The sequence below is a fragment of the Gopherus evgoodei genome, chromosome 3, assembly GCF_007399415.2.
Source record: "Gopherus evgoodei ecotype Sinaloan lineage chromosome 3, rGopEvg1_v1.p, whole genome shotgun sequence".
In the NCBI taxonomy this organism is placed as follows: Eukaryota; Metazoa; Chordata; order Testudines; family Testudinidae; genus Gopherus; species Gopherus evgoodei.
The window spans coordinates 184,823,099-184,836,033 of record NC_044324.1 but is presented as its reverse complement, the minus strand read 5'-3'; the positions used below and the strand labels follow the sequence as shown (position 1 = coordinate 184,836,033).

The window sequence follows — 12,935 nt, the reverse complement described above, 5'->3', positions numbered from 1 at the left end:
CTGCCCCACAGGTTCATGGACTCTCAGCAGGCTGCCCCCCACTCAGCTCCTTGTTCCCCTCCAGGAGTGGGGGGAAGCTGCCCAAGGCTTCTAACCTCCCCATTCCATGCCGGGGGAAAATCCTCCTGGGGCTTCTGGCCCCCGGGAAGTGGGGTCCAGCTGCCCCAGCTTCTTGCCCCCCCCCACTCTATCAGCTCCTCACTGGTTCCTGGGCAGCCCTGTCAATTTCACAGCTCCCAGCCAGGAGTGGGAGCCATTCTTGCCCTAGTTCCCAGCCAGGAGTGGGGTCCAGCTGCCCAGCTCTCCAGGGAAGCAGAAGACAGCTGGGCTCTAGCTGCCCAGCTTTCTTGTTGACAAGAGTGCTAACTGTGGATGCAAGTAACACAGTATCTACACAGACACTGCATTACCCTAACTACACCACCATAAGCCCTATGCCTTTTGTGGAGGTGAAATTATTATGTCAGTGTAGCAGGGCACTTGCATCGGCAGGACAAGTGTAGACACTAACATGATTAGAGTGTCATAAACTGTCTTATGTAGACCTAACTGTGTAGTGTAGACCAGGCCACAGACTCAATGCCTGCCAGAGTGTTGAGACACTGTAGGCCAGTCATCCCTGCTGAAGCCTTTTACAATTTGAAGCATGCACACCCTTTGCCCCATTCAGTGGAGAAAGAGAGGTTGCCTTACCCTGTTTCCTTTGAAGTGCAAGCTGGAAGGAAGGACAGACCGGAACTACTCGCATGCAAGGGTTTGAAGTTGTTGAAGTTTCTTGAAACCAATTCCTCCCCTCCCACTAAATCCTTTTTGCAAAGCCACATAGACCTAGTCTCAGTCTTCATTGTTTAACTGAAACTGACCTGCTCCAAAAAGTGTCATTTTCTTTTATAAATTCATTCAGCAAACCTGATGGTTTTTTCAATTTAGCATATCATCACACTTTATCAGCCAAAGCTTTAAAAAAGCACAGCGAGTTTATAACGCTAATGGTTTCACACTGAATTTTCACAGTATGAATATTTACTAGTAATGAACTATAAAAATGGACCTAAATATTAAACTCTTTAAATGAAGCTCTTCAATATTAGGACATGTATGAAAATATTTAGAGTTGATGACTTAATGATATGGCGTTTGAGGGATAAATATACTAATGCTTTTGGCTGTCTAGTTTGAAAGTACCGTCTTCTTACATTTTGCCTGCGTGTTCCACAGCCTCCAATAAATTAATTTGTGTTTGCTACTTGTCTCATAGTGCCATTAGCATATCAAATGTTAAGGAAGTATAGAGAGACCCATTTGCTTAGAAATGAGTTAAAGCAAGAGAACAAACCATCCATAAACATAATCAGTCCTATCAAAACAAAAGCCATTGGGTGATAAGAGACACTCAGTTCCCTTGGTTGTTAGGTTGTAATGAAATGCCTGTTTACCTTGCCTGCAATGTGAGACTCTCTCAGTCTCTCCTGTTGAAGCTGTTCCACTGTGGATAAATAATTAAAAGTCATTGGAGCAGGGGGACTGGATGCTGGGTCTCCCACATCCTGGATGAGTGCTCTAGCCACTATGCGATAGAGTCACTCATGTTTGTGCACTCTCTCTCTGGCCCAAATGCCCCTAAGTATTTATCCATAATTCAACAGCTTCGACAGAGGCTTAGGGAGCCCCCCACCCATCAAAATGCCCCTGAAAGGTAGATCACTGTTCAACTCCCCATCAGATGTAGGGGGAACTTGAACCAGGTGTCTCCCATATCCCAGGTGAGTACCCTAGCCATTGGCTACAAGTTACAAAGGAGGTCATCCTCCTCCTCTATCTCCCTCCCTTTCCTCCACTGTTTTGTCTGAACTCATCTAAGGGGCCAGATCCAGTAGGCAGCCTCAGAGCAGTCCTAACCAATCCTGTGAGTTCGGTAGCTCAACGCCCATCTTCCCCTGGTTTGTGACAGGTGATCGGATGCCTAGAGCGATGCTTAGAGAGCATGCCCAGAGGCAGAAGCCCAGGCGCCTAAGGAACTATTTACTGCAAAAACGTAGGTGCCAAATAAGTTTAAGTACTTACAGAGTTCAGCAGGAGTTTTGTGAATCACAGTGGAGCCTAGAACTGGGACTTGGATGCCTAGACCCAGACGTAGGCACCTAAGTATTTGTGAATCTAAGTTTCCCTGACTGAAAGTAACATTATCCTCCATCTCATATGGGATTTAACTGAAACCATTGGATAAGGGCTACAGTAGCAAGCAAGGGGGACAGTTGGGGCAACACCCCAGACTGAGCCTCTTTTGATCTGAGACAACCCCTCAGAACCACAATCCCTTCCCTGCATCACACTTGCCTTGGCAGAGGGTGGGGTAGTGATTTTGCTGCAGGCCTATACCAACCATAAGTTACGACACCCTGTTGGCCGCCACACTGAAGTCCATCAGTGAGACACTAGCATGAGTAAGGCTGGCAAAACGGGCCTCACAATCAGTGAGCAACAGATCCTGGGTTATAATCGGCTCCTGGGCCCATACTCAGACTGACTCTTTCCATTTTTGGATCAGTTTCCCCTTCTTGCTTAGAAAAACAAACAAGGTAGGGGATTTCTCCTTGCAGGGTTCTTCACATGTCATTTGAACCCACAAAGACCCCCAGTTTCCCTTGCTTAAAACTATCTCTGTGCTCACCCTCAAACTCCCAAACTATTGCTGCTATTCCTCCAGGTCAAGAGCACTGTACTTCCTTTTAAGCCTCTCACTGGGAACCTTAACAACTGGAAACCAAGTGTGTCACTGCCAAGTAATGTCCCAAGAGGAGCTGAACTTGCTGATACACCTCACTGTTCTCTTCCCATATCAGCCTGGATTGAGAAACACTGGCCCCGTGTTCAGGTCTCCCCCATAATAGGGAGCATTCCGACTAAGCCACTTATTGAGCTCCAAAAAGTTTTTCCCAGTTAAACAGTGCCATATGTTCTGTGACATTGGAAATAACTCAGCTATCTAAATAGTGCTCAATAAAGCAGACTATTACTGTGAACCAAACAAAGCATCTAAAAATCAATTAGAACACTAATTGCACTACGTACCATGGTGGAATGTCTTCAATTTCTCTCTGCTGTTATGTGTAGATATGAATTATAAAAACATTTTACATACATTGCCAGCCAAAAAAACTTATGTTAAGATGCAGCTGAAGTTGAGAATTCATATCTATAATATAAGGATGAAGAACATTATATGCATGTGGTAATTATCCCAAAAATGAGCATTATGAACCTAGGAAATTAGTTAAACCTAAAAGAAATCCAAACATATTCAGGTATGAAAATGGACAGTTAAGGCACCCAGACAATCTTTACTCTGCCCTGTAGTGACACCATGCAATAACCATTCAAACAGAGTTAATTCTTATTAGTGTTTGCTGTCCCACCTTAAATTAACTGATTTATTGCCATGTTTTTCCTCATTGTGTCACTCCATTTCTAGGTTTTTTTCTGCTTTGTTTTGTTTTACAAAAACAAAATTGTTCAGCAATAGAGCTGGATAAGACAGAATAAGATGCCTTTTGCTAAAATAAATGTTAAGTAACAAGAGGCTTAACCAAAAGATTCCTTCTTTTGGTGTTAACACTTTATATAATGGAGAGAAGCATTACAAAAATAAATGGTTTGCTTATAAATGGAGCTTTGTTAACCTGTTTACTTAGCATGCATTGATATAATAGAGATTTTAATTTATATGACAGAAGAGGATGTTTCTAGATCAAAAGCTGCTGAAAGGGGTTTGATACATATAATCATCCATTAAACTGTGATAGCATGTTTAATACAGTGCATTGCATTTCATGCACTGACCTTTCTCATAAAAACTGTTGTACAAGGATCATATACAAGATGGCCTTTTGGGAAAAAATTGTGGCAATTTACATTCAAGATACCATGGTGTGATAACACATTCAGTGAGGTTTGTAATTTCTAGAGAAAAGGAAGGAGAACATCATATAAACAACAGAATGAAACTACACTTCTAATACTCACAACATTCTCTGTGCTGAGACTCAGACTTTGTCTATGCTACCAAGTTTTGTCAACTACACTTATATTGACACTGAAAAGTTGACTTAATAAGAAATCAGAAGAGCTTGTTCACACTAACCCTCTCTGGCAACAGATGATGTTCACATTGGGGACACCATCATTGACCGTGTGAGCAATGCATTGCAGGTACATACCCCCCCCAGTGAAGGGTGAGAACTTCTGTTGTGGGAAGGTGGAGTGGGTCATGAGGCATCTTGGGACCTAACTAAATGTCCCATGATGCATTGCTTTGTCCCCCAGCACTCCATCGGCTTCCAGTTTCCTTTTGTGGCATTTTTGCAATGGCCCTTCTCTGCTGTGCACCCCAGCATCTTTGTGAGAAGGGATGGATCCTGCACTGCTCTACTATGCTCTATTAAGCATCAAGAGACATTGTTCACAGCAGTGCAGTGAATTGTGAAATCACTGACAGAAGACAACTTACAGGCATCTGACCTATATAAATATATATATATATATATATATATATATATATATATATATATATGTGTGTGTGTGTGTGTGTGGAAGATATACCTATCTCATCGAACTGGAAGGGACCTTGAAAATCATTGGGTCCAGTCCCCTGCCTTCACTAGCAGGACCAGGAACTGTCCCTGGCAGGCTGTTCCCCCCACCCTCAATCCCTAAATGGCCCTGTAAGGAGGCGCCCTGGCTCCCCGCCGCGCCTGAGAGGGACGAGCCAGAGCAGGTGCCTCAGTGGGCGGAGTCAGCACTGTGTTTGGTGCCCCGCCCGAACCAAGGGCTGGGCCCCTTTGACTCTGCCACTGCTCTGCCCTGATCCAAAGGGCCAGGGCTAACTAGAACTTTTACTGCCCCGCCCTGCCAAGGGCCTGGGCTGATACTGCGTTTGCTCAGCCCCTGCTAGATGCCTGAGCTTGGACTGCTACTGACCCGCCCTGCCCAAGGGCTGGGGCTTATTTACTTTGACAGCCCCGACCCCGGCCAGAGGGCCGGGGCTCTACCTTGTTTGCAGACACTGTACCCCCCTCAGCACCTGCAGAGGGGCTAAGCCTACCCAGACTGCGGCGTGCTAGGAGGCGCCCTGGCTCCCCGCCGCGCCTGAGAGGGACGAGCCCCGACATGACCCAGTTACCCCTGTATGTAGCCCAGTAACTTATGTTTGGCTAAAGCATGTCTTCTAGAAAGGCAGCGAATCTTGACCTGAAGACATCAAGAGATGGAGAATCCACCAACTCCTTCGGTAGTTTGTACTAATGGTTATTCACCTTCTCTGTCAAGTTAGACATTAGGAACAAGTTTTTAAATGTGTCCATCTTTAACTTCCAATCACAGGTTCTTGTTATGCCTTTCTCTGCTAGATTAAAAAGCCTTTTATTACCTGCTATTGTGTACCCATGAAAGTACTTCTAAATCATAATCAAGTCCAATCTTTTTTTGATAACAAATAGTTTGAGCTTTTAAAGTCTCGTTGTACAGCAGTTTTTTTTTTTCCAGCCCTCCAATAATTTTGGACGATTGAAGTTAATTTCAAATAATAGCAACACAAGACAAACCTTGAACCTCATTAGCAAAACTGAAGCTGCATTCACCCTCTAGTTATTTTAAAATAGACCAGTTATGAAGGAGAATTACTGGAAATTAATTCCAACTACAACCGCATGAACATCATGAGAAAGATTCTTTATTAAATTTAAGACTGTGATAACCGATTTGTTTCACTCTTGTCAACTCAACCTTCATAATGCCTCAGAACACACGGTGGAGAGGAAATGAAGAGAATTTCATTGCTGAATATGTGAAAAACAGGCCTTATTTACACAGAGGTCATACTGAAGTCACAGAGATGAGAATCAGCCTATCAGCATGATTTTACCAGTTTTAGGGACCAGTGTGGAAAGACAATGAATAACCTGCTAGCAGAAAATATGCAACAAGCTTTGATCCTTTGTATATCTATAGCATTATTTCTGAATATAATTGCAATACCCTAACTGTGTCATGTGTTCATGCAAACAACTTTTGAAAAGGGATAGAAAGAAGGCTACAAGCCCTGATTTGGATAAAACCTATGTGCTTGGTCTTGTTATTAGTCTAAGCATATGGGAAGCATAATTCACCAGCCATATTATGGAAAGTGCTATTCTGTCAGTGCACAGAAACATGCATATTATCCATAACATCAAATACAAAATTAAGATTCTATAACAGCACACATTACTTGTCATTGGCATCCTCATTAGCCGACATCTGTGTTTACAACTGCTTAGGCATCGAGAATGATCAGCAGGAATCAAGTGGAAGAGACCTTCATTACTCTTTGCTTTGGTTACAGATGATCTCCTGAAAGACACCCCTTTCCCACTAAATGCCACTGGAGTCATGGATCCATTTTCCTTCCAAATCTGGCTGAATGATCATCGTGGAGAAATAAATCAGAAGAAATCCTTGACCATGTTTGGAGACAACTTTGAGACAGAGGTAGAAGCTTTTATTTTTGTCAAGAGACATGGAAAAATGTTCAAAACCACAAATGGCAGTCAGGTACCCAACTCCCATTGGACATCACTGGGAATTAGGCAACCATTTCCATATCTGTTTTGATAATTCCCCCCACTTTTTTCTTACGTAAAATTAATAAGTAGCAAAATGCTATAAAAATTGTTCATTATACCCCCTTCATTTCAGATAATATTCTTGGCACCGAGGCCAACTTTGATTTGTTAATCATGTGATTTCTCTCTTTAATCATAAAATAGGAGAGGATAAGGGACTGGTTGATTCAGGGGATCAGCAATGGAAGAGCCTTTCACGTCTCGATCACCAGTTCAAATGCAGTCCCACTTGAGAGTAAAGTTGTTAGCATCTGGTGACTGTTCAACATACACAGTCCTCTACAAAATGTGTAGAAAGTATCATGTCTTCCCTGGATTACTTAGAATCACACTCAGAAATATGAGACAGTTCCAGTGACAGAAGGCATGGAAGCGCTGTCAGAGAGATCAGTGCAAACAGAAGGAATAATAAGGCTTTGGAGGAGAAAAAGGAGGACACGGAGGGCCTGATCTGCATCCCTTTGAAGTCAATGGGAAAAATTCTATTGACTTCAACAGGCTTTGGATCAGGCCCCATGTGGCAGGAAGAGAGGGTGTTTGTTCCAAGAGTAGGAGGTGGCAAGAATAAAGATGCAAAGCTGAGAGAGGGAGGAGGCAAGAGAAACAGATAAGTAAGGATATGGAGGAGCATAAGGAGTGGCAGGTGTGATCACTTCTCCTTTTATCAGTAGGTATCTTTAAGAGATTAGCAAATGTTATGTGAATTCCAACAGTGTACGTAAAATAATCTCGCATTCTACAAACACTTCCCCTAAAAATAAAATGTTTTACATACTGTAGGAAGATTCACATATACTTCAGCCCCTGGGATAAAATCCATGACCTTTCCCCCATTTTATGTTTTAGGCTGTAGTTTATGGAGAAGGAGTAAGTGAAGGAAGCAAAAAGAATTCTGATATCTGGATATGGCAGCTGGTAAGTGACATGCTTACGGACTAAGTGTAGGTTTGTATTTAGATCTGGATGGAACAGCTCACTCTGCGAGAAAACTTCCTAGCCATGGGCAAGAAAAAAAATATTTTTGTTTCCTTCTCTATGACGACTCGCTAGCCCAGGAACCACCTGTGAGTTAATTTTAAACCAACAGTCACTCATCAGTGCTTGAAAAGTAACCCTTCTTCCACCCCTCCCATGGTGGAATGGCCGGGGGTCATTAGCATCCCTCACCACATCCTGGATAGAGGTTAGATTCCTTCCAGCATCCTTCCCCCAGATCCACGGAGGACATACCGTGGGCTGCAGGAATCTCTCTTCTGCTGTCCCTCCCTGGCCCTACAGAGCACTTGACCTAGTTTTACACATGGACTTCTGTCCTTCCCATAGAGGAATCAAGTAGGGCTCTGAAGTTGATTTGCGTGGTTGTCTACTTGAAAGTGAAATAGTAGAGCCTCTCAGGCTCAGCAGTCCTTAATTTAGAGCAGGGATCATTAGACAGGAACTAACCTAAAGGATCCCAAAAACAAAGCAGAGAAGATTTGCAGCCCAGCAGAAAAGAGAACAGAAGAAAAAGTTCCCATTTATATAAGTCAGGCAGGCTGCCAGATAGTCCCACTAGTTCCTGTTCTGTTTAAATTTGCAGGGACTGACCATGAAATGCTAATTTTAAACAAAAAAAAACCCTCAAAAGGAACTTGTGTGTTCTACTGGTAGAAGATACAGCAGGCAAGACCTTGTTAATGCTGGCAAGAGTCTGGCATCTCAAAGTATCACTGTCTGACAGGAAAGTGATGAGTCCATTTCAGTATACATGGGTTCCTATCAGTAATTTCTGTCACCTTTCCATTGACTTGTGAACTGCTTTTCAAATCTCAAAAAAGAAGCTTGAAAAATACTCCAGGAGTCTAGCCCTGTGATTTTCAGGGAGGCATATCGATCAGCTGGCTGTTAGGTTAGCTGCAATGAATCAGCTATGGGGAACTGGAGGAACTATGAAATGTGAACCTTTGTTTTTAATGTTGCTAACTCTCAGGCAGGGAAGATCTAAAGTTTAAACAAAGGCCACACAGGATGGAGCAGTTTTCAAGCGTTATTTCTGTGGAAATGTTAGATTTTCCTTTTTTCTTTCTGCCAGGGACAGCACATGAAGAATTAAAAGCCAACTACTTGTTCTTGTCTTTCAGGAAGGCACATCTGTTGTTACTATGGATGGTAAAACACTGAGTCTAGCTGCTGATGACAGCCTGCTCATCCCTGCCCTGTCTAGGTGAGTGCAGAACAATGGTTCTATGCATGGTTTTGGCAACAGAAGCCCCAATTCCATACTGGGATGCACAGGAGACCTGTGAACATGCCTATTTGAGCAAGGCAGCTGCACAAAACTTCTAGCAAATAGACTCATTCACTACCTACTAGGGTGTGTGTCAACTGTCACATCAGAATATAGCCCCAATGAATACAGTATCAGCATAGGCAATATTACTCAAACAAAGGGATGTCGAGGAGGAAAGGTCATGGCGCTGACAGATCAGTCTAGATCCCCTCTTGAGGAGTCAGGGAGAGAAAATAGCTCTCACTAAAAGCATTGGAACAACCAGAAAAGACCGTGTGTACAGGTAAGGTGGTGGGGCGCCAGAGCTCATATCCCTCAGAAGGGGACTTCCTGAGCACGATACCAGATCTAACTGGTGTTTATGAGCACCTCCTATCTAGATGCCAGTTCAGGAGCACAGCTTTCTCCCATGTGCATTATCCTGGTGAGGAAAGGGGATCATGGCGCGGCCGTCCCTAAGTAGGCTGCTGATAGAGAAGCCATTTGCAAAGGAGAGTTGGTGAGAAGTTTTCCAGTGGAAAATGGAACATATTTTAGTTGGAAGAATGTCATTTTCCTGCCAACTCTTGTGAAAAGTGACACAGGCACCCAGCAGAGAAAGCACCCCACTTCGAAAAATAAAGGATAATGCATGCACATTGGTAGGTGCAGCTGGGTACAGGAAGATGATAGTGATGACTTTTTCTTTCCTATGGAGGAACACCTGCCCAAGAAAAATATTTCTGATGCTGGATCTACTATATTAATATCCCATAACACTAAAAACCTTGTCTGAAGACTTGAAACCATCTAATTGTGCACAGAACTATAAAGTCAGGCCACTTATCTAGTGAGCTTAGTAATCTTTTTAATATGTTTTAAATAGGATTTAATACAGAGTCATTGTGATAGATAACAGCGGAGTATATACACACAAAAATCACGTTCAATGTCGTTAATTGAGCCAAACATCTATAATTCTATTAACATGACGGCCACTTCCACCCAAAACACTATAAGAAGTTACATCTAAGTATTTCACTAAATACTCTGCCAGAGGGCCTTATACCCCCTTTACTTTGTTTTATAACAAGTGCTACACAGCATATTGCTACCCTTTGGCATATGCCATCTGTTTGATTAAATATTTTCCCAGTAGTATATGAGCTCGTTCCATTGTCTTTATATTGTAACCTACAAAATATTTTAGTGTCATGCAGATTTTTTTTTAAATAGTAACTATAATTTCTTACATTTATAGAAATATGAGGTAGAAAAATGTTGTTAGAGCCTCTGTTTCATCTCTTTACAAACTCAGGATTGTTCTGGCTTTGAAATCATTTTGCTTCGACCCTATAAAACATGCTGTTTTCCATGACTACTGTTGGCCTCATTTTGTTTGTCTACTAAAGCAGAGCAAAGTGGCTGCTTTTAATTTTGTCCTGACAATACAGTGCTGTCTCCAAACTATTCTCTATAAACATGTGATTCTTACACTCACTCACTCACTCCTCCCTCTACTGTTCCCTCCTATGGTTTTTGAACCCACTTGTCTTAGATTAGCCCCTGATCCTGCAATCTGATCAATGAGAGTGGGTCCATTTAGAATCCAATTGAAGTCAGTGGGATTAAGCCTGGCTGAAAAGGTCCACCCAGGCAGATCATACAGTATTAGGACCTTAAATTGTAGTCTCTTTGTGGCAGAGGTTCTCTGACTATGCATATGGACTGCATTTAGCACACCGGGCCATGATCTTGACTGTGGCCTCTGGTCAATACTGTAATATTTTAAATACATTAAATATGTAAGTATACAAGTAAGAGAGATGGCCCTAAACCACAATACAAGATGCAAACATTCCTGAACTTTTAGGTGTTTGAAATCCTGGTTCAGATCTGGACTTTTTTAACTAAATTCAGTGCTCAGTGGAGTTACTCTGCTGCTACCCTTATGTAACAAAGCAGAATGTAGTCTTTTACCTACTTGAATATTTCATCTGGTTTAATTTGGGTCTTGCTTCCTAAACTCACTTTTGACCTCTCTTATATCAGTGTCTGTGAAGAGTAACTCCTCTGAAGTCAATGGAATTAAACCAGCATGAGACCAGCATAAGAGTGATCAGAACTAGGCCCCATTATTCTCCCCTGCATTACAAATATGTTAATATTTACATTATTTGATATCTCTCTCTGTATTTTTGAAGGTATCACTGGAAGAGAGAGGAAGGATGCATTGCTCTATACGTTACTCAAGACCCAATACGCAAAAGACCCTATGCCTAATTTCTGGGAACGTAAAGTAAACATTGATGATCAAAAACTTTATCCCACATAGATAATTTTAAAGATGTTGCTGACAGGCTGCTCAGAAACTGAATTACATGTCTAATAAAAAGGTTACAATGAAATTTTGGTTTCAAGCAATAGATCCAATTAAATGTAAAGCATGTATACTATATGTTGCATGATAAACTGACAACTATGAGCTATTTGCTTAAAACTCAGAAGACTCATTATTCAAAAAAAATGTGAAACTGATTTAAGTAATGCAGCCAAAATGTACACTTCATCTTGAAAGCTGAAGCTAGACAAATTCATCCTGGAAATAAGGTGTACATTTTTAACAGTGAGAGTAATGAACCATTGGAACATGTACCCAGGGTTGTGATGGATTCCCCATCACTGGCAATTTTTAAATCCAGAGTAGATGTTTTTTCTATAAGATTGGTGCTAGGAATTTGGGGGAAGTTCTATGGCCTGTGTTAAACAAGAGCTCAGACTAGGTGATCACAGTGGTCCCTTCTGGCCCTGGAACCTATGAATCCCAATTACAGCAAATTAAAGACTTTTCCAAGTAGGAGTTTCTTCTAGTAGCTCAAGGACTTCATATGAGTAACGGTTCCCCACAGTGAGTCATGAGTGTGGCCCAGTGACTACATTAAAGGATTTAGCGCTAGACCATACCTTTAAGTTACAATCATTTTGGGAGCTCACTGGTGCATGTGGGAGATATGCAGCTGTCACATACACAGTCCTGTACAGACCACTGCAGTGGGGCCGTCACCCAGTCCCCACTCGCCATTTTGCAGCATAAGAAGGGGCTGGTCCTAGGGGCTCCCCTAACACCCTTTCAGAGACCGCAGTTGTAGCTGACCCTTGATGTTCATGTTTTCAAGTAAATTAAAAGTTTCAAGTAAATTAATCATAAAGATAACAGTACAGCTTGACCAGAGCCTATGCAAATCTGGTGGGGAACATACCATGCATATCAAGTAATACAATACTGTATGTTGTACGAAGTATGTATATCAACTGATATTGTGGCAATAGGACTCTAAAGCACACAGCTAGGCCTGGTTTTAGTTCTCCAAATGCCAAAATCTCATTTTAAGGTGACCAGCTATTCTTTCGGAAACCTGAAAGCATTATCCTCTGCTACTTCCCACTTGATTTTAACTTTGGAAATATCGGGCATGACAAGTAGTTTTCACTGGTTTCCTCTGGGGTCTCAAAGATTTTACATGAGCCTGCATATTGGATCCTTTTACAACTGAAACACTGAAAAACAAGTTAGTGAGAAAGGTGGTGTTATCAAATCTTAACATTTGTATGTTTGTGAAAGTCTAAAATTACTGTAGCTTGAATTTTTGCAATTATACTAATAATGTAAATTAAAAACAGACTGTTCCTGCCTATAGAGTTTCAGTATTTCTGCCTACCACCTACAGGGCTTATTAAACTGAGCGGTTATATCTCTTTTATGCTATTATTCATTCCTTTGGGGAGAAGATGTCAGATGGAATGACTAACCTTAACTTCTGTGAAAGGTTCACTCTAGAAGCTTTTCCATTAGAGTGCAGCAGAACCTAACTAATTCCCACTCACAGCTGGGAGATCCATTGTGAATAACTGAATTTGACTAATTAGGGTCCAGTCCTGCTGTGCTTGCACATGTGAGTAACTTTACCACATGAATAGTTCCATTAAATTCATTGGAATTATTCATGTGACTAAAGTTATTCACATGG

The 12,935-nt window shown here is 41.9% G+C and overlaps 1 protein-coding gene across 1 annotated transcript in view; it reads left to right on the top strand.

Annotated features, from left to right (window-relative positions):
* Window positions 1-12,651, top strand: part of HAAO (3-hydroxyanthranilate 3,4-dioxygenase) — a 74,598-nt gene extending 61,947 nt beyond the window's left edge. The window contains exons 7-10 of the mRNA XM_030557653.1: window positions 6,380-6,525; window positions 7,506-7,574; window positions 8,780-8,862; window positions 11,112-12,651. Of these exons, the coding sequence (XP_030413513.1) occupies window positions 6,380-6,525; window positions 7,506-7,574; window positions 8,780-8,862; window positions 11,112-11,190 (377 nt within the window). The 3' untranslated portion in view covers window positions 11,191-12,651. The remainder of the gene's footprint in view (window positions 1-6,379; window positions 6,526-7,505; window positions 7,575-8,779; window positions 8,863-11,111) is intronic.
* Window positions 12,652-12,935: the final 284 nt, after the last annotated feature.